The 20,540-nt window shown below is 47.8% G+C and overlaps 1 protein-coding gene across 16 annotated transcripts in view; it reads right to left on the bottom strand.

Annotated features, from left to right (window-relative positions):
• Nucleotides 1-3,292: 3,292 nt before the first annotated feature.
• The window catches only part of DLGAP4 (DLG associated protein 4), a 228,625-nt gene continuing 211,377 nt past the window's right edge, over nucleotides 3,293-20,540 (bottom strand). For 13 of the 16 annotated variants that reach the window (XM_031656729.1, XM_021921085.2, XM_021921086.2 and 10 more), the window contains 3 exons: nucleotides 6,995-7,086; nucleotides 5,893-6,048; nucleotides 3,293-5,088 (listed from right to left, as the gene is read on the bottom strand). In XM_031656729.1, the coding sequence (XP_031512589.1) occupies nucleotides 4,870-5,088; nucleotides 5,893-6,048; nucleotides 6,995-7,086 (467 nt within the window). In that variant the 3' untranslated portion in view covers nucleotides 3,293-4,869. Of the gene's footprint in view, nucleotides 5,100-5,821; nucleotides 6,049-6,994; nucleotides 7,087-20,540 lie in introns of all 16 variants that reach the window. The other 3 variants (XM_021921088.2, XM_021921087.2, XM_021921089.1) reach the window with 2 other exon arrangements.

The following is a 20,540-nucleotide window of genomic DNA, read 5'->3' as shown; positions in this document are numbered from 1 at the left end:
GTCCTCCACAGCATTTGCCCATGCAGGCTCCGCGTGGTACTTGGCCATCAGGCTCCTGGTGACAGTGGCTTTGTCCTACTGTCCTGTCTATAAGGCCCAGTGCTGTTCCCGGTGGTAGCTGAGCCTTCTCTGTGCTGACTATGGAAACATGCAGCCCTGGGGAGCTTGGGGTTCTACAAGGGAAACCTGGGCCGTGTAGGGTTCTCAGGGACCTACAGGTGGCTGACAGTCTCCTGTCCCCTCTGCCACTTCTGTGGTCATATCCTGCAGCCTTTAGGAGGGCACTTCCTGTCTGTCCCTGTCCTGGTCGCCTGTTTCCTCAAGGACTAGGCTTTGGAAACACAAGCTGAGGACTCATTCCCAGCATCTCTGGGAAGTTGCTGTCAGCCTTTCCCTGAAGTGACAAATGCGTCCCTGATGGAACAAGGTACAAGGACATGGGACATCATCTAAGTCATACTTTTGTGAAAACCATTTAATCTGAATCTGGCCATGAGAAAACATAAACCCAGATGGTGCACCATTCTATAGAGTGTGCTTGGATACTTCAAAAACACCAACATTTCAGCCTGGCGCGGTGGCTCACGCCTGTAATCCCAGCACTTCAGGAGGCTGAGGCGGGCGGAGCACGTGAGATCAGGAGTTTGAAACCAGCCTGGCCGATATGGTGAAACCCCGTCTCTACTAAAAATACAAAAATTAGCCAGGCGAGGTGGCTCATGTCTGTAATCCCAGCTACTTGGGAGGCAGAGGCAGGAGAATCATTTGAACCCAGGAGGTAGAGGTTGCTGTGAGCCAAGATCACGCCACTACACTCCAGCCTGGGTGTCGCAGCGAGACGGTCTCAAAACAAAAAAAATAAACCAAAAAAACCCATGAAAAAAAAATAAATAAAACACCATCAACATCTCGAAAAACAAAACCAACAAAGTAGGGAAATTTTGATTTGTAAAGAGACTAGAAAGACTAGAAGGACATGGTGGCCTGGCACGTTGGCTCACACCTGTGATCCCAGCACTTTGGGAGGCCAAGGCGGGAGAATCACTTGAGCCCAGGAGTTTGAGACCAGCCTGGGCAACAAACTGAGACTCCATCTCTACAAAAAATTTTAAAATTAGCTGGGCATGGTGGCATGTACCTGTGGTCCCAGCTACTTGGGAAGCTGAGGCAGGAGGATTGATTGAGCCCAGTTGGTTGAGGCTGCAGTGAGCCATGATCACACCACTCACTGCACTTCGGCCTGGGCGGCAGAGTGAGACCCTGTCTAAAAAAGAAAGAAAAAAAACCAGACAGACATGGTAACTGAAAGCAGTGACTGATCCTTAATGGGATCCTGGATGGATAAAAGGGAAAAGGTGTAAGGGACAAGGTTGTGAGGGCACCTGGCGTATGGACTGTGCTTTAGGCCATATTAATATGTGCACTGAGTGCTCTCCTGGGTAAAGGAGGGGCTCCCTGGAACATCCTTTCTTAAGTTGGAGGGCGGTGATGGTGTTGTGGTTGTGCAGGCACGTCCTTGTGCCTGGGAGCTGCGTGATGTGTTTTGCGGTGAAATATCAGTGTATGCCACTGACTCTCAGATGGCTCGCGGGGAAAACGGTGTGTATGTATCCGAGAGGGATAATGCCCATATGAGCGAAATACCGGTAATTGGTGATTCTGGCCGCCGGATATGTGTTCATTATTATACTGTTCATTCAATGGAGGGGGCATCTTCTCTGCTGTGCCAGGAGGGCTGGGTATGGGGGTCCAGATTCTGTACATCAGACACCCCTACCCCATCTTGTGCTTAATAGAGAGTGCAGGATCCCTCCTGAGACCCTAATCTAACCCTCAAGTCCCTTCCCCTGCCACAGGAGAAGCAGGCTCTGAAAGGCTTAGGGTCCATACCCAGTCCCCATGGCCCATCCGGGAGAGCCGGCTGCTGGCTGCACCCCTGAGCTTCTGCTTCAATGCCTGATGCAACCGGAAACCTCTTCACTTACCCTTCAAGTCACCGCCAGCTGGGTCTCAGGGTAGAGGTAGGTCTGGGAAGGTGCCAGCCCCGGAGTTAATCTGAGCCACCTGTGGTCACCAGATGCTCCGTCACCACTAACAGGTGTATTGGGGTCTGGCCACAGTTGGGATGGGCTCCCAGGGACCTCTCTGGGGAGGGCCGGGCAGCCTGAACAAAGCTGCTGGGAAGGCAGGGTCTGTTCATCCACTGGGCCTGAGGTCATGAGCTTCTTGGCTACGTTGGGCCAAGGGAGGAGACCAGGAATCTGTGGCTCCAGAGCCTGGCCAGAGAACTTCCTAAAAGGCATGTTCCGGCCGGGTGCGGTGGCTCACGCCTGTAATCCCAGCACTTTGGGAGGCCAATGGGGGCTGATTCTGAGGTCAGGAGTTCAAGACCAGCCTGGCCAACAGGGTGAAACCCCATCTCTACGAAAAATACAAAAATTAGCCAGGCATGATGGCAGGCGCCTGTAATCCCAGCTACTCAGGAGGCTGAGGCAGGAGAATTGCTTGAACCCTGGAAACCCAGGAGGCGGGGGTTGCAGTGAACCAAGATTGCACCACTGTGCTCCAGCCTGGGTGACAAAGACTGCCCCAAAAAAAAAAAAAAAAAAAAAGGCATGTTCCTACCACCAGGGCTCGGCACCTCCTGCTTCTGTGTGGACTGCGTGCCGTTCCCTCCCCCAAAGCTGGCTACCCACTCATCCTTCCAGTCTCTACCAGAACACTCCTGCCCAGGTTGGGTTTGGCAGTCGCCCTGCGGGGTCCTGCAGCCTCATTCTGCTGCGTCTTGTTTTTCACCACCTGTCATTGACTTGACCTTGTCTGTCACGTTCAGTATGTCTCCCTCACCAGAGTGAGCTCTGCCCCAGCACTGGGCCTGTAGAGGTGCTCTGGAGATGCACTCAGGGCTTGCACCCGACAGAGTGGCAGCAGCTGCAAGGCAGGGGGATACTGAGTACCCCGCCCTGGAGAATGTGCAGACTGTGGATCTGTGGGGAGTGTAAACTGTCCTCTAGGGTGGTCTTTATCAGCCTATCCTTGCTTCTGTGATAGCGTCTATCTTTCAAGGGTTTATTTCAAACAGGAAGCTGGTAAGTGCACACTCATTTTCGGGAGAGGGGACTGTCAGCCCCATCTTCCTGCCCCAGATCACAGAGCTGGCATGTGACAGCTGGCATCCTGGCTGGCACTCGCATCAGGCTGTCTCCACAGAGCTTGCCTTTTGGGGGGGGTCTGGCTCAGTTTCCTGGGCCCACTCTGCTCATCCCCCTGCAATAATGCCACAAGCCCTTGGTACACGTTACCTCATTTATTCTCACAACATGCCTGTGAGGTAGGGAGGGGCAGGGACTGTCCCCGTTTTACAGAGGAGGAAGTTGAGGCACACAGAGGTCAAGTGACTTGCCCAAGGTCACAGACGGCGGCCAAGCTGGAAATGGGCCCCGGAGCAGGCCCTTGGTTCACCTGGGGGAGTCCCCCCTGCAGCAAGCGCCAGCCAAGAGGATGTCTCGGATGCCAGAGAGGCGCATACACAGCGTAGAGCAGCCCCTCGGGTACTGAGCTGGCTTCGGGGCTGAGCCCCTGCCCTCCCCCACCCTGCCCTGCAGGCCCAGGCCATTGCAGCTCAGGGCTCGTGACACCCTGGGAGTGGGATTGGGGGGCAGGAGAGAGAGGAGGATAATTGGGGTTAAAAAAAAAAAGAAAACTCAGAGGGTGGGCAGATGGGCCCTTGGGAGTAGGGGGGAGGGGGTGGAGACCAAAAATAAAAGAGGGCTGCTTACACACAAGGTATGTATTTTTACACACACTTGTACACACACCTAGATATAGTACATGTAAAAATATATGCTATTCACACACCCGCCTCCTGCCAGGTGCCCCGAGAGCCAGCGGCGGCGGCGCTGGGTGGGCATGGGTGAGCAGATGGGCGTTTGTTAAATATACACTCTAAGGTCTATGTGCATATGTACACATACATACAGACACCGCCGCCCGCCCCTCGGGCACCAGACACAGGCGCGGCTGAGGACAGACAGCCCCTTGGAAGCCACTCTGAGTCCTAGATTTTGCTGAAGGAAGAAGGGGCTGGAGAGAATAAAAAGGCGGGAGTCTGGAGTGTGATAACTGTGGCTTCGTCTCATTTCCCCCTCCAAGACTAAAACCTCCCTCATCTGCTCAGTGGTGAGTCCTGCCTGACACTGCCCAGGGCTGGCGGGGCACCTCCCAGTGAGGCGCCTCCATCTGCGTGTGTGTGCGCGCGTGTGAGGTTGTGTGTGAGCACTTGGCGGGGGAGGGAGGGGACGCGTGTCCATCTCTCTGTCCTCTGGGCCCTCAAACCGCAGAGAGGGCTGAGACCCAGAAAGCTGCTTGCCACAATGGTGACCACTGTGTGAGCTCTGAAGGGAAAAGAGAAAAACATAAGAATGAAAATCCAAGGTCAGAGCAGGGGGTAGCCGGGGAAAGGAGGAGGGAACATGGCAGGTGCCCAAGGCTGCCCTTGGACTGTCGTCATCTTGTAAACAAGCTAGTGTGAGTTCTCGTCAGATAGAAGGAGTAAAAAGACCGCAGTCTGGAGGCTGGGCCGGGAGTTGCCGACGTCCATCTATCTAGTCCACCACGGCCAGCAAGAGGAAAAAAAGTTTTCTAGTTTCGTGATTTTTGTTGATTTTTTTGTGAGTAAAATTTTCATAACCTAAAGCTGGGAGGGACCCAAAAAAGCCAAATGTGAGCCCTTGTATGCGTCAATTTGAAAGTTGGCTCAGGGTCTCTAAACAGAATAATCATAGCAAAGGTTGAGAAAACTCTGTTCCATTCGCACTTAGTTTTTGTGGTTTTAATGATTTAAAATCATTTCTTTCCTCCTGCACGGTCTCAGAGCCTGGTCTGGGCCTCCGGGACATAAATCTCGATGCTGTCTGCGCTCTCGGTGGCTGAGTTCTGCCGCACAGAAGCTGCCCGCTTCGCCGCCAGGAGTCTCTTGCGGGCCTCCTGGCGCTGCTTGTCGCTGGCGTCTGAGGCCTTGTCGCGGCTCACTGCCGGCTTGGATTTGGCTGGCTTCTTCGGGACCGGAGGGGGTGGTTTCTTCTCTTCCTTTAGTGAGACAGTGAGGAGGGAACAAAAATAAAATAAAGGTGCCACATTTTGTGTGGCGCTACCCCCACCATATGCTGGCAGCTGGAGTCTCCACCCCAGCTTCCCCGCATCGGGCACAAGCAACACACACTTGGAATCAGGAAGCCACGAGAAGCGATGACAGTGGGAAGAGCACAAGGCACAGGAACGGAAAGCAAGCCTAGACTCCGAAGGTGCTTGAGCAGCAGGATGGGCAGATCCCCGTGTCCACCCTCATGTTGAACCACCAGGAGCTTGAGACTCGGGCAGGAGCTAGCCCGAGTACAGTCAGAGACTTAAATTTAGGGCTTCGGGTCCCATTTTATTACAGGCTATTCTAGGGGAGCAGACAGGGCCATGGTTCAATAGGGGTCACTGGTTCTGTTGGTTTGCAGAAGGAGGCCTCGGGGAAGAGGCTGGCTACCACGAGGTCACAGAACTGGCTCCAGACCCCAGGACTAGCAGCAGGGCCCCAGGACAAGGGACCACTTTGCTACCTCCTCTGTTATAACGTGATTGAGGCTGTGGGCGTGCCTCTCCCAGGACCCCCTTTTCTGGACATGCAGGGCAGGACACATGCTTCAGGGGCAGCCTCAACTATACGGAGCAAGCGGCATGCTAGACAAGTGCCAAGCATGGACCCCACGCAGTGATGGACGTGAGCCCCCAGCTCAAAGACGACACACGGAGAAGGGAGCCAAGCAGCACTGACCGATGTGGGCAGCGTTATTGCCGACCAGGAATTTGTCCCTGGACTTCCCCTCCGCACTGCTCCATGCTCACCTTCCTCTTCTCGGGGGTCTCCACCAGCTGCCAGCTGTTGGCCTTGAGGTGGTAGAGTTCATCGAACTTCATGCTGATGTCCTCGATGGACAGCTGTAGCAGGTCCCAGAACCCTGCCAGGTCCTGGGCTGTGGGGCGTGGGTTGGCATCAGGGTTCTGTGGGCCAGATGGGGATCAGTGGGGCGGGCTCAGCAGAGGCTTGTCCTGCTCCCCCGACCCCGTCTCTGCTTCCCCTGCCCCGCACCCTGCTGAAGCATGTTTCCTCTGGCCCCACCAGCACCCGAGGGGGCTCTTGAGGCCTACTGTCCAGGTCAGTATCTGTATGAATGAATCTAAGCCAGTTCTGGTCAGCACCAGCCTTAGTGGTGGAGATCCTTGGGGACAGCCTATAGGGCTGTGGTGAGGAAAGCACTCCTGTCCCTAATGTATGCCAAGCAGACAGTTGTTTTGCAAGGAAGAAATACAAGTTTTTGGCCATGGTGTGAGTGACACCGATTGCCCCATTCACTCCCAGGTGGGGAAGATCACGGAATCCATGTTGTCTCCCTCGTGTCACTCTGTTCCATGACAATGCAACCCCCAGGTCTCTGCAGGTCTTGGAGACAAACACTCTCCACTGCGTCCCGCTGGGAGCACACAGATTCCCACAGGCAGAACAGCCCAGGACTTTGCTTTTGACCCCAGCAGGGCCAGCCCTCCTAACAGGTAAGAGGGAAGGAGAAAGCCAAGCCACCAATCCCAGCAGTGGTATTTTAGTTCTTACCTTGAATGTCTTCTTACAGAAAAAATATACATATATATATATAATCTTTGAGATGGAGTTTTTGCTCATTGCCCAGGCTGGAGTGCAGTGGCGCGATCTCAGCTCACCACAACCTCCACCTCCCGGGTTCAAGCGATTCTCCTGCCTCAGCCTCCCAAGTAGCTGGGATTACAGGCATGCGCTCTTGCCCCCTTTCTTGCGTAGACACTGACACACATTGCCACTGGCCGCACTGTTTGTGTTACAGAGGAGGGCACAGAGGCTTCGCGGGGCTGGCAGAGTGTAGTGGGCAGCCAAAGGCTGGAAGCCCTGCTGTGGAGGAAGAAGAATCACACTCACCAAGTTTTGCTCACAGAGGCCCCGGAACTGCTGGAATTTCTGGGACATCAGTAGCTGGGCACTGCCCACTGCACTGAGGACTTTTCCTAAGACTGAGAAGCAGAGGGTGGGAAGACTGATTTAGCACAGCACAGCATTTGTGGGGACGGCATCATGCTTTTGATCTCCCCCTGCACTCCCTTAGGGTAGAACTCATTATTTCATGATGGTGGTGGTCTTCATTTTACCTACACATTAGTCCATTCTCATTGAGAAAAACACAAATATAAAGTGAACCCCATCCCATTTCCTGAGGATATTTTATGGCAACAAATATGAAAACTGAGTATAAATGTAAAACATTTTCCAGAAAAACATAAGAAGGTCTTAAGAAATAGAGGCCGGGTACAGTGGCTCACGCTTGTAATCCCAGCACTTTGGGAGACTGAGGCGGATCACCTGAGGTCGGGAGTTAAAGACCAGCCTGGGCAGCATGATGGAACCCTGTCTCTACAAATACACAAAAATTAGCTGGGCATAATGGCAGGTGCCTGTAATCCCAGCTACTCAGGAGGCTGAGGCAGGAGAATCATTTGAACCCAGGGGGCGGAGGTTACAGTGAGCCGAGATCGTGCCACTGCACTCCAGCCTGGGTGACAGAGCGAGACTCAGTCTTTAAAAAAAAAAAAAAAAGAAAAAGAAAAAATTTGATTAGACTCAAATATTTTTAAGAAACTGAAGCAGAACTCTTCTCAGAAAAGGAACTAGGTCTAAGTTTTACAGCTGAGGTATTAAAAACTTTCAAGAAACAGGAAATCCCTTTTTTATATATTCTGTTCCAGAGATTAAACATGGAAAATGATGCAACTTGTTTTAGGAACTCTGACAGCAGATAAGACATGCCAAGAATGGACCACTTTCACTAACATAAATGTGGGAGTCTTAAAGTATAAACAAATAGGATCTATCAGAAGAATTGTAAAAAAATAAACATCCTAATTGATAAGTATTTAACCCAGGAATACAAGGTTGATCTTGTCTTGTGACTTCCAGTTTTAAAGTGCTGGCATCAGCCAGGCATAGTGGCTCATGCCTGTAATCCCAGTACTTAGGGAGGCAGGAGGTCCCCGACAAAAACAGAAAAAATTAGCTGGGCGCGCTGGGGCGCATCTGTGGTCCCAGCCACCTGGGAGGCAGAGGCTGTGGTGAGCTTGGACCATGCCACTGTACTCCAGCCTGGGTGACAGAGTGAGGCCCCCTGCCTCAAAAAATCAAAGTACTGGCATAGCCGGGCACTTTGAAAGGCCTAGGCCACGTGGTAAAAGCCCATCTCTAGAGAAAATACAAAAATTAGCCAGACATGGTAGCATGTGCCTGTAGCCCCAGCTACTTGGGAGGATCACTGGAACCAGGTAGATTGAGGCTGCAGTGAGCTGTGATGACAGCATTGCACTCCAGCCTGAGTGACAAAGTGAGACCTTGCCCCCACCAGACACAAAAAAGGTGCTGGCATAAAGATACAAAAACTTAGCCGGGCGAGGTGGCAGGCGCCTGTAGTCCCAGCTACTCAGGAGGCTGAGGCAGGAGAATGGCGTGAACCTGGGAGGCGGAGCTTGCAGTGAGCTGAGATCCGGCCACTGCACTCCAGCCTGGGTGACAGAGCGAGACTCCGTCTCAAAAAAAAAAAAGAAAAGCCTGATAGAACTCTCCCAGGCACCCATTCCCACCCTATTCCCACATATGATTCCTGCTGGCCTGGGACACAGTCCTGGCCCCGATCTCACAATGATCTACTTACAAGAGCTCATCAAGGAAGAATTCGCCTCATTAAGAAATTACTAATTAAAAGGGAACTGACACAGGAGTTAAAGATATTACAGGATCAGCAAATGGCACATGAATACTTACCAGAAATTGTTGCCAGGGAATAGATGAAAATTGTAACATTTATCCATAAATAAGTCAAAGCAGAGATAGTAAGACAATGGAAGGAGATAAAACAGGGGCTCTGGAACTAGAGCAGGAGGAAAATCAGGCCATCATAGAAACAAGGCCACACTGGAGGTCGCACAGAGGTTCAACCCTGCTGAGGACTTGTCCTGAGTAGCAGAGCCCTACAGGGAGAGGAGGGCTGAAAGGGCTCCAGGTACAAAGTGCTTCAGCTGCCCCATGAACAGAACAAAACATTTATTTTAAACGAATAGTTAAGCTGGGGGGAATAAAATGAGCCCCCCAGGGTAGACAGTGGGGACCTGTGCCTGGCTTAGTTTAAAGTGTGGGAATAAAAGGGAGTCTTTCCTAAAAAATTATAAGATCGTACCTGGGTACCTTATCTTTTTTTTTTGAGACGGAGTTTCGCTCTGTCGCCCAGGCTGGAGTGCAGTGGCCAGATCTCAGCTCACTACAAGCTCCGCCTCCCAGGTTCACACCATTCTCCTGCCTCAGCCTCCCGAGTAGCTGGGACTACAGGCGCCCGCCACCTTGCCCGGCTAGTTTTTTGTATTTTTTAGTAGAGACGGGGTTTCACCGTGTTAGCCAGGATGGTCTCGATCTCCTGACCTCGTGATCCGCCCGTCTCAGCCTCCCAAAGTGCTGGGATTACAGGCTTGAGCCACCGCGCCCGGCCGGTACCTTATCTTTTTACAAACAGAAGTAAGGACTAAGTATTTAAAAAGACAAACTACTAAAAAGAGATTCAGAGACATGGAAGAGAAAGAACATGCATCTATCAGAGTTCTAAAAGGGGACAGAGAGATGGGAGAAATCAGAGGGATCATGGTTATCAATGTGGAGGCTCAGGCCTGTAATCCCAGCACTTTGAAAGGCAAAGGCCAAGGCAGGCAGATACTCGAGGCCAGGAGTTCAAGAGCAACCTGGACAACATGGTAAAACTCTGTCTCTGTTAAAAATACAAAAAATAGCCAGGTGTGGTGGCACATGACTATAATCCCAGCTACTCAGGAGGCTGAGGCAGGAAAATCATTTGAATCTGGAAGGCAGAGGTTCCAGTGAGCCGAGATGGTGCCACTGCACTCCTGCCTGGGTGACAGAGTGAGACTGTCTCAGAAAAAAAAAAAAAATTTTTTTTTTTTTTTCCCCCAGAAATTGCTCCAGCCCTCAGAGCCAGGAAGTCAAATGAATCCTAAGCAAAATCCATACTTACTTACAGTAATACAAAGAAAGCTCTTAAAAGGCAGTGAAAGAGGGAGGAAAGTATGATCTCAATCCCATAAAACTGGATGTTGTGTCTAAATACATACAGGACCTAGAAGAACATGTCAAACTGTAAACAGCTGTGATTGTGGATGACTTTGTTCTTCTTGTGTTTCTCAGTTTCCTATAATGCAAATATTAACTTTTTAAATTTTTTATTTGAGAAAATCTCTTGCTCTGTTGTCCAGGCTGGGGTACAGTGGTGCCATCATAGCTCACTGCCACCTCAACCTCCTGGGCTCCCAAGTAACTGGGACTATAGATGCACATGCCATCAGACCCAGCTATTTTTTTTTTTTTCTTTTTGAGACGGAATCTTACTCTGTCGCCCAGGCTAGAGTGCAGTGGCACCATCTTGGCTCACGCAACCTCTGCCTCCCGGGTTCAAATGATTCTGCTGCCTCAGCCTCCCGAGTAGCTGGGATTACTGGCATGTGCCACCACATCCAGCTAATTTTTGTGTTTTTAGTAGAAATGGCATTTCACCATGTTGACCAGGCTGGTCTCAAACTCCTGACCTCAGGTGATCTGCCTGCCTCGGCCTCCCAAAGTCCTGGGATTACAGGTGTGAGCCACACGAGTGCCTGGCCTAATTTTTTTGTATTTCTTATAGGAATGAAATCTCACTATGTTAGCCAGGTCTGTCTTAAACTCCTGGGCTCAAGTGATCCTCCTGCTTTGGCCTCCAAAAGGACTGGAATTACAGGTGTGAGCCACAGCGCCTGGCCTACATATTAATTTTTATTTTAAAAAATAAAGGGCGAGGAAAAATTGCTGCCAAAGGAATGAGTTTAACAGCAAACTCTCAACCATAATGGATGAAAACAGTAAAACAATATATTCAAAGTATTCAGATAAAGGTATAATTTACATTTCTACATTAGAGAAAGTATTATTCAAGAATGAATGTGGAATCCCAGCACTTTGGGAGGCCGAGGTGGGCAGGTCATCTGAGGTCACGAGTTTGAGACCAGCCTGGCCAACATGGTGAAATCTCATCTCTACTAAAAATACAAATACTAGCCGAGTGTGGTGGTAGTCACCTGTAATCCCAGCTACTTGGGAGGCTGAGGCAGAATTGCTTGAACCTGGGAAGCAGAGGTTGCAGTGAGCCAAGATCGTGCCACCGTGCTCCAGCCTGGGCAACAAAAGCACAAAACTCCATCTAAAAAAAAAAAAAAAAAAACCCAAAAAGAATGTGGGGTGAGTGCAGTGGCCCATGCCTGTCATCCCAACACTTTGGGAGGTCAAAGAGGGAGGACTGCTTAAGCCCAAGAATTGGAGGCAAGCCTGGGCAATAAAGCTAGACCCTCATGTCTTAAAAAATATTTTTTAAAATAGCCAGGTCGTGCAGGGGTAGAACCAGCTACTTGGAAGGCTGAGGCAGGAGGACCCCACGAGACTGGGAGTTTGAGGTGGCAGAGAGCTATGATTGTGCCAAGACCCTGTCTCAAGAAAATAAAAAAACGAAAAAGAATGTGGATACATTGGTGTAGTGTGGAAGGTTAGAAAAAAAAAAAAATGCCAGGCACAGTGGCTCATGCCTGCAATCCTAGCACTTTGGGAAGCTGAGGCAGGTGGGTCACTTGAGGTAAGGAGTTCAAGACCAGCCTGGCCAACATGGCAAAACCCTGTCTCTACTAAAAATGCAAAAATTAGCTGGGTGTAGTTGTACATGCTTGTAATCCCAGCTACTGGGGAGGCTGAGGCAGGAGGATCACTTGAACCCAGGTGGTGGAGGTTGCAGTGAGCTAAGATTGCACTACTGCAACAGAGTAAGACTCTGTCTAAAAAAAAAAAAAAAAAAAAGAATGTGATGGGGAGAGGTCACTTTGATAAATGGCAGGCGGATCACCTGAGGTTAGGAGTTCGAGACTAGCCTGGTCAACATGGCGAAACCCCATCTCTACTAAAAATACAAAAATTAGCCGGGCTTGTTGACGGGCACCTGTAATCCCAGCATTGGGAGTCTGAGGCAGGAGAATCGCTTGAACCTGGGAGGCAGAGGTTGTAGTGAGCCGAGATTGCACTACTGCACTCTGGCTTGGGTGATGGAGCGAGACTCCGTCTCAAACAAACAAACTCTCAGAGGAAAGCATAAGACCAAATCTTCATGACTTTGGATTTTGCAATGGTTTCTTTTTTTTTTTTTTTTTTTTTGAGACAGAGTCTCGCTCTGTCGCCCAGGCTGGAGTGCAGTGGCGCGATCTCGGCTCACTGCAAGCTCCGCCTCCCGGGTTCACGCCATTCTCCTGCCTCAGCCTCCCGAGTAGCTGGGACTACAGGCGCCCACAACCGCGCCCGGCTAATTTTTTGTATTTTTAGTAGAGACGGGGTTTCACCGTGGTCTCGATCTCCTGACCTTGTGATCCGCCCGCCTCGGCCTCCCAAAGTGCTGGGATTACAGGCGTGAGCCACCGCGCCCGGCTGCAATGGTTTCTTAAGACACCAAAAGCATAAGCAAAGGAAGGAAGGAAAAAAAAGCAGAAAAACTGGACTTCATTAAAATGGAAAACTTTTTATGGATTGAAGGACACTATGAAGAAAAAAGCTGGGCGCAGTGGCTCACACTTGTAATCCCAGCCCTTTTAGAGACTGAGGCGGGTGGATCACTTGAGGTCAGGAGTTCGAGACCAGCCTGGCCAACATGGTGAAACCCTGTCTCTACTAACAATACAAACATTAGCTGGGCTGGTGACTCATGCCTATTAGTCCCAGCTACTCGGGGGTGCTGAGGCAGGAGAATCACTTCAACCTGGGAGGTGGAGGTTGCAGTGAGCTGAGATTGTGCCACTGCACTCCAGCCTGGGTAACACAGCGAGACTCTGTCTCACAGAAAAAAAGACAGTATGAAGAAATGAAGACAACCCACAGAATGGAAGAAAATATCTGCAAATCATGTATCTGATAAGGGTTTAATATCAAGAATATATGTATATAAGAATTCCCTACAACTGAACAACAAAAAGATAAACAACCCAGTTTTCAAATATACAAGGACATCTCTCCAATGATAGACAGATGTTCAGTAAATATGCTCAACATCTCAACAGCATTAGTCATCAGGGAACTGCACATCAAAACCATAATACTTCATACCCATTAAGATAGCTATCAAGGCTCCTGCCTGTAATCCCCAGAACTTTAGGAGGCCAAGGTGGAGTATCACTTGAGCCTGGGAGTTCAGGACCAGACTGGGCAACACAGTGAGACCTCTTCTCTACCAAAAAAAAAAAAAACCAAAAAACAAACAAAAAACTGGGCATGGTGGCGCACACCTGTAGTCCCAGCTACACAGGAGGCTGAGGTGGGAGAATTGCTTGAGCCCAGAAGGTCAAGGCTGTAGTGAGCTATGATGGCACTATTGTACTACAGCCTGGGCAAGAGTGAAACCCTGTCTCCAAAAAAAAAAAAAAAAAAAACCCAAAAGCTATCAAGAAAAGTGGAAGCAAGTGTTGCAAAGATGTGGAGAAACTGGAACCCTGTGCATTACTGGTGGGAATATAAAATGATGCAGCTGCTGTGAAAAATAGCTAAGTGGTTCCTCAGAAAGCGAGACATAGATCTGCCACATGATCAACCAATTCCACTTCTGGGTATAAACCCAAAAGAATTGAAAACAGACTTAAACAGATATTTGTACGCCAATGTTTATAGCAGTTTGATTCACAGTAACCACAAGGTGGAAACAACCCAAGTGTCTGTCAATAGATGAACAGACCCCAACTAAGAAACATCTGTGTGTACACACACGCACGCACGCACACACATGCACAGAGAAAACTCTAAACCCCATATAAAATGTACTTCTCACACATGGAACATTTGCTAAAAATGACCAGTCTTGGCCATAAAATATACAATAAATTTCAAAGAACTGGGTATCATGCAGATCATGTGTTTTGTTTTTGAGATAGGGTCTCCGTCTTGTCACCCAGGCTGGAGTGCAGCGGTGCCATCATAGCTCACTGCAGCCTTGACCTTCTGCACGTGAGCAATCTTCCTGCCTTAGCTTCCCGTGTAGCTAGGACAGGTATGCGCCACCATGCCCAGCTAATTTTTTTTTTTTTTTTTTGAGACAGAGTCTCGCACTGTTGCCCGTGCTGGTGTGCAGTGGAGCGATCTCGGCTTGCTGCAACCTCTGCCTCCTGGGTTCAAGTGATTCTCCTGCCTCAGCCTCCTAAGTCAAGTAGCTGAGACTACAGGCATGCGCCACCACACTCGGCTAATTTTTGTATTTTTAGTAGAGACGGGATTTCACTATGTTGGCAAGGCTAGTCTCGAACTCCTGACCTGGTGATCCGCCTGCCTTGGCCTCCCAAAGTGTTGGGATTATAGGTGTGAGCCACCGTGCCTGGCCTAATTTTTTTTTTTTTTTAATAGAGAAGAGGTCCCACTGTGTTTCCCAGGCTGGTCCTGAACTTCTAGGCTGAACTGATCCTCCTGCCTCAGCCTTCGAAAGTGCTAGGATTGCGGGCATGAGCCACCAGATCATGTTTTTTGACATTAATATAAATAGGCTAGAAACCAGTAATGAAAACATTAATAAACTCCAATATAAAACAAAGACTTACACGTCTAAATAACCCAGTAGTCAAAGAAATAACAGTGGAAGTTGCAGATCTTGTCAAATACAGCTAAAGTAGTAAAGAGAAATGCACAGGCTGAAAGCTTATATAAAATTTGGACAGGCTGAAAAAATAAATTAGCTTCCAATTTAAGACATTAGTAAGGGAATAATACAATTAACCCAAAGGGATGAGAAATTAATCAAAATAATAGAGGGTTAATAAAATTAAACCCTGTCAGACTGATCAAGATAAAAAGAAGACAGATGCAAATAATGATTAGGACGGAAAAAAGGATCATGTGATATAGCTATACTAGAAAAGATACTCAAAACGAGAGTTATACCAAACCAGGAAATAAAATCCTGTTTTTCCTTTCTTTTTTTTTTTTTTTGAGACCGAGTCGTGTTGTGTCACCCAGGCTGGAGTGAAGTGGCAAGATCTCAGCTCACTGCAACCTCTGCCTCCCGGGTTCAAGCAATTCTGCCGTCTCAGCCTCCTGAGAGTAGCTGGGATTACAAGCACCCGCCATCATGCCCAGCTAATTTTTGTATTTTTGTAGAAATGGGGTTTCACCATGTTGGCCAGGCTAGTCTTGAACTCCTGACCTCAGGTGATCTGTCCACCTCGGCCTCCCAAAGTGCTGGGATTACAGGTGTGGGCCACTGCGCGTGACAAAATCCTGTTAAGTTCCTTCAGAGACTATGAGAAGAGGAAACGTCCCACACTGATTTTATGAAGCTAGAGAACCTTAATACTACAACAGGACAAGGATAGAAACGAAAGATTACAAGCCAATGTCTCGTGAACAAAGTCAAAATTATTAAATCACAAAATAAACCAAACTTGGCAGTGTACTAAAATGATAATATATCATAAATTCAGCTGGGTTTATTATGGGAATGCAAGACTGATTCAACATTGACAATTGTGATCACTTCTGATTCTGGCTAAGACAAACCAGTGAGTGTCAGACAAGCTGACCTCTCCCACCACCAACAAATTAAAAAAAAATCAGTAACAACAAACCTCATTTTCAAAACATTAAGAAACTACCAGGCCGGGCACGGTGGCTCACACCTGTAATGCCAGCGCTTCGGGAGGCTGAGGTGGGCGGATCACCTGAGGTCAGGAGCTCGAGACCAACATGGCCAACACATTGAAACCCTGTCTCTACTAAAAATACAAAAATTAACCAGGCATGGTGGTGGGCGCCTGCAGTCCCAGCTACTCGGGAGGCTGAGGCAGGAGAACTGCTTGAATCCAGGAGGCGGAGGCCGCAGTGAGCCAAGATTGTGCCACTGCACTCCAGCCTGGGTGACAGAGCGAGACTGTCTCAAAAAAAAAAAAGAAAAGAAAAGAAAAAGAAACTACCAGCACAACCAGAATTTGAGAGGTCAAGATCCCAATGAGAAATAAGATATAGTCAAGTCTGATATTATGTATCATCTGTGAGCTGGGGGCCCATAAGGCATCTCCCAATTTATAAGAAGCTGAGCAGAGCTTGTGGCAATTTCATGGGAACAGAGACAAAATCTGGAATTCAGGGCTATCGAGGCAGACAGCACCTGGAAAGTACATTAGGCTGAGCAAAGCTTCCAGTAGTCTTGAGGTATGAGACAGAGGGAAACTGCAGCTCAGTCTGCCATGAAGGAGGGGCTTGGAAAACACCACTGGCTACCACTGTGACCCCCTGACATGTGAACGCTGCCAACTAGAAATAGATGAGCTGTCACAAGCACCCAGCTCTGAATCACCTCAATACCATTCTGATTAAACTGATCTCACCATACACTAATTACCTGTAAGAAGCGAAAGTTCTCAAAGGGCAGAAAATCATCCTGAGCCTCAAATTACCTCTAGTTTTCAAATGTAACTTCTGACACTGAATAAAAATTAACAGGCACACCAGGAGATATGATGAAGTAATTATACACCAAAAGAGAAAAAATAAAAAAAGAAAGAGACCTACAGGGTCTGGACCTACAGAGACCTACAGAGTTACTGGACAAGGGCTTTAAAATAACTGTAAATAAATACATATACAAGAAAACAGATGAAGATCAGCAGAGAACCAGAATTTATCAAAAAAGTATCGAACAAAAAAAAAAGTATCGAACAAAAAGTCTAGAAGAAGTATATTACTGAAGTTAAGAATGTAACAGGTGGTTTTTAAAAATTATTCTTTTTTTTTTTTTGAGATGGAGTCTTGTTCTGTTGCCCAGGCTGCAGTGCAGTGGTACTTTCTCAGCTCACTATAACCTCTGCATCCCAGGTTCAAGCAATTCTTCTGCCTCAGCCCTCCGAGTAGGTGGGATTACAGGTGGCCGCCACCACGCCTGGCTAATTTTTGTATTTTTAGTAGAGACGGGGCTTCACCGTTGGCCAGGCTGGTCTCGAACTCCTGACCTCAGGTGATCCACATGTCTCAGCCTCCTGAGTACAGGATTACAAGTGGCCACCACCACGCCTGGTTAATTTTTGTATTTTTAGTAGAGACGGGGTTTCACCCTGTTGGCCAGGCTGGTCTCGAACTCCTGACCTCAGGATCTGCCTGCCTCAGCCTCCCAAAGTGCTGGGATTACAGGCTTAGCCACCACACCCGGCCAACAGATGGGTTTAACAGATTAGTCATAGCTGAACTATAAAATAATCTGGTAGGAAATATCCAGACTGAGGCCTAAAGGTAAAAAATAAACAAAACAATAAAGAGACAAGACAGTCGGTCAAACATATGTGTAACTAGAGTCCACAATTAGAGAATAAATATAATGGAGCAGAAATTTGAGTAAGGAATGGCCAGGACTTCTCTGAAATTCATGAAAGATATTATAGTTCAAGATTCAAGAAGCCCTGTGAATATCAAGCAGGAAAAATAAAAGGAAGATCATACCTAGATCTCATAGTAAAACTTGTACAACTAAAACACAAGGAGAAAATCTTAAAAGCAGATAGAGGGGATAAAATTAATCTTCAGAAGAGCAGCAGTAAGACTGACAGCTTACTTTTCAATAAAAAGGCTGGAAATTAGAAGACAATCAAAGACACATTTAGGCCTGGCACGGTCTAATCTCAGCACTTTGAGAGGCTGAGGTGGGAAGATCGCCTACGGCCAAGGAGTCTGAGATCACAGGGGTACACCACCACACCCAGCTATTTAAAAAAATTTTTTTTGCAGAGACCCAGTCTCACTTTGTTGCCTTGGCTGGTCTCAAACTCCTGGGTTTAAACAGTCCCCCCATCTTGGCCTCCCAAAGTGGTAGGATTACAAGCATGAGCTACTGCGCCTGACTTGGTTTTTTTAATAGAGCAATATAAGCATGTTTATATGTTGTTGAGAATGACTTTGTTAGAGAAAGGGAGCTTATTATGCTGGAGAGAAAAGGGGCAACTGTTGGGGTTGTCCTTAGGTGAGAAGGAATCGAATTAGTGCCCAACTAGAGGGTCTGTGCCCAGCCACAAGACCCCGTCTCTACAAAAAAAACAGTTAAATCAGGTGTGGTGGTGTGTGCCTGTAGTTTAGCTACTCAGGAGGCTGAGGTGGGAGGATTGCTTTAGCCTAGGAGATTGAGGCTGTGGTGAGGTATGATTGCGCTACTGCACTGGAGCCTAGGAGACAGAACGAGATCCTGTGTCTTAAAAAAAGAAAGAAAAGGCTGGGCGTGGTGCTTCACGCCTGTAATCCCAGCACTTTGGGAGGCCGAGGTGGGCAGATCACTTGAGGCCACCAGGAGTTCAAGACCAGCCTGGCCAACATGATGAAACCCCATCTCTACTTAAAATACAAAAACTAGCCAGGCATGGTGAAGGCACCTGTAATCCCAGCTACTCGGGAGGGCTGAGGCATGAGAATTGCATGAACCTGGGAGGTGGAGGTTACAGTGAGCTGAGATTGTGCCACTGCACTCCAGCCTGGGCAACAGAGCAAAGCTGTCTCAAAAAATAAATAAATAAATAAATAAATAAATAAATAAATAAATAAAATAAAATAAAATAGCATTAGATAATACTAAAGGGAGTTCTTTAGACAGAATGAAAGCAATTGTAGGTAGAAGCACACAAATATACAAAGAAGGAAAAATAAAATGGGTAAATGCATGGTAAAGATTAAGCAAATTGATTGTATAAAATAAACAGACTTGCTGGCCGGGTGCTGTGTGGCTCTGCTTCTGTAATCCCAGCACTTGGGAGGCCCAGACAGGCTGGATCACGAGGGTTGTGAGATCGAGACCATCCCCATAACCCAGTGCGAAACCCCTGGCCTCACTTAAAAATACAAAACTAGCCAGGCGGAGGCTGTGGGATGCTCTGTAGTCCCAGCTACCTCGGAGGCTGAGGAGAATGGCGTGAACTCCAGGAAGGGGCTGGAGCTTGCAGTGGAAGCGGAGATCCGCCACTGCACTCCAGCCTGGGCGAGGAGTGAGGACTGGCCCAAAAAAAAAAAAAAAAAAAAAAAGACTTGCAGCATTTAGAATATATGTAGATCTTAAATAGTACAGCAATAGTGCAAAAGTCATGAAGGGAAACGAAGGGAATGAAAGTGTTCAAAGGTCGTCTTTCCTGATCTGGGAAGTGATAAAAGTACTAGTTTGAATTAGTCTACAAAGACAAGGATGCAGGTTCTCATCTCTAGAGTGACTACTAAAAGAATTTCATAAGTTCACATGAGAAAAGTGGAAACACTTGATTAATCCAAAAAGAAAGCAAGAAAGGAGCAAAATCTATTAATAAAATTCACCACATTTTACATTAAAAAAGAAAAAACACAGGCCGGGCGCGGTGGCTCAAGCCTGTAATCCCAGCACTTTGGGAGGCCGAGACGGGCGGATCATGAGGTCAGGAGATCGAGACCATCCTGGCTAACACGGTGAAACCCCGTCTCTACTAAAAATACATGAAAATTAGCCGGGCGAGGTGGCGGGCACCTGTAGTCCCAGCTACTCAGGAGGCTGAGGCAGGAGAATGGCGTGAACCCGGGTGGGGTGGAGCTTGCAGTGAGCCGAGATCGCGCCACTGCACTCCAGCCTGGGGCACAGAGCAAGACTCCGTCTCAAAAAAAAAAAAAAAAAAGAAAGAAAGAAAAAACATACGACTAAGTGGATAGTAAAAAAAGATTATTTCATTCAATAATTCTAACCAGGAGAGTATAGACTAAGAGTGATCAAAGACATAGAACATTCAGTCCCTTCACACAGTGCTGAAGTGAGTAGTATTTGGTATAATCATTTTGGAGAACAATTTGGCATTTCTCATAAATCTGAACAAACATCCTATAACAAGCATTTCCAATCCCAGTACATACCTTAGAAAACCCTTGTATATGTGAACCATGAGACATAGTTAAAATACGTTCATAATAATCTACAGCTGGCATCCTACTTAATGGTGAAAGACCAAATTATTTCCCCCTAAGAGCAGGAATAAGAAAAAGAAGGATGTTTGTCCTTACACTTCTATTCAACATTATCCTGAAGCCAGGGCCATTAGACAAAATACCAAATAAAAGCAATACATATTGGAAAGAACAAAGTAAAATCATCTGTATTCTCAGATGACATCATCTTGTAATAAAATCCTAAGGAATCCACAAGAAATATATAAATATATATATAAATGAATATATATATATTTTGAGACAGGGTCTCACTCTGTTGCCCAGGCTGGAGTACAGTGGTGTGATCTTGGTTCACTACAACCTCCGCCTCGTGGGTTCAAGCAATTTTCTGCCTTAGCCTCCTGAGTAGCTGGGATTACAGGTGCCTGCCACCACGCCCAGCTAATTTTTG

This window comes from Papio anubis, chromosome 16 (assembly GCF_008728515.1).
Source record: "Papio anubis isolate 15944 chromosome 16, Panubis1.0, whole genome shotgun sequence".
NCBI classification, from domain to species: domain Eukaryota; kingdom Metazoa; phylum Chordata; class Mammalia; order Primates; family Cercopithecidae; genus Papio; species Papio anubis.
The sequence above is the reverse complement of the archived record's forward strand: the minus strand, read 5'-3'. Positions and strand labels throughout refer to the sequence as shown.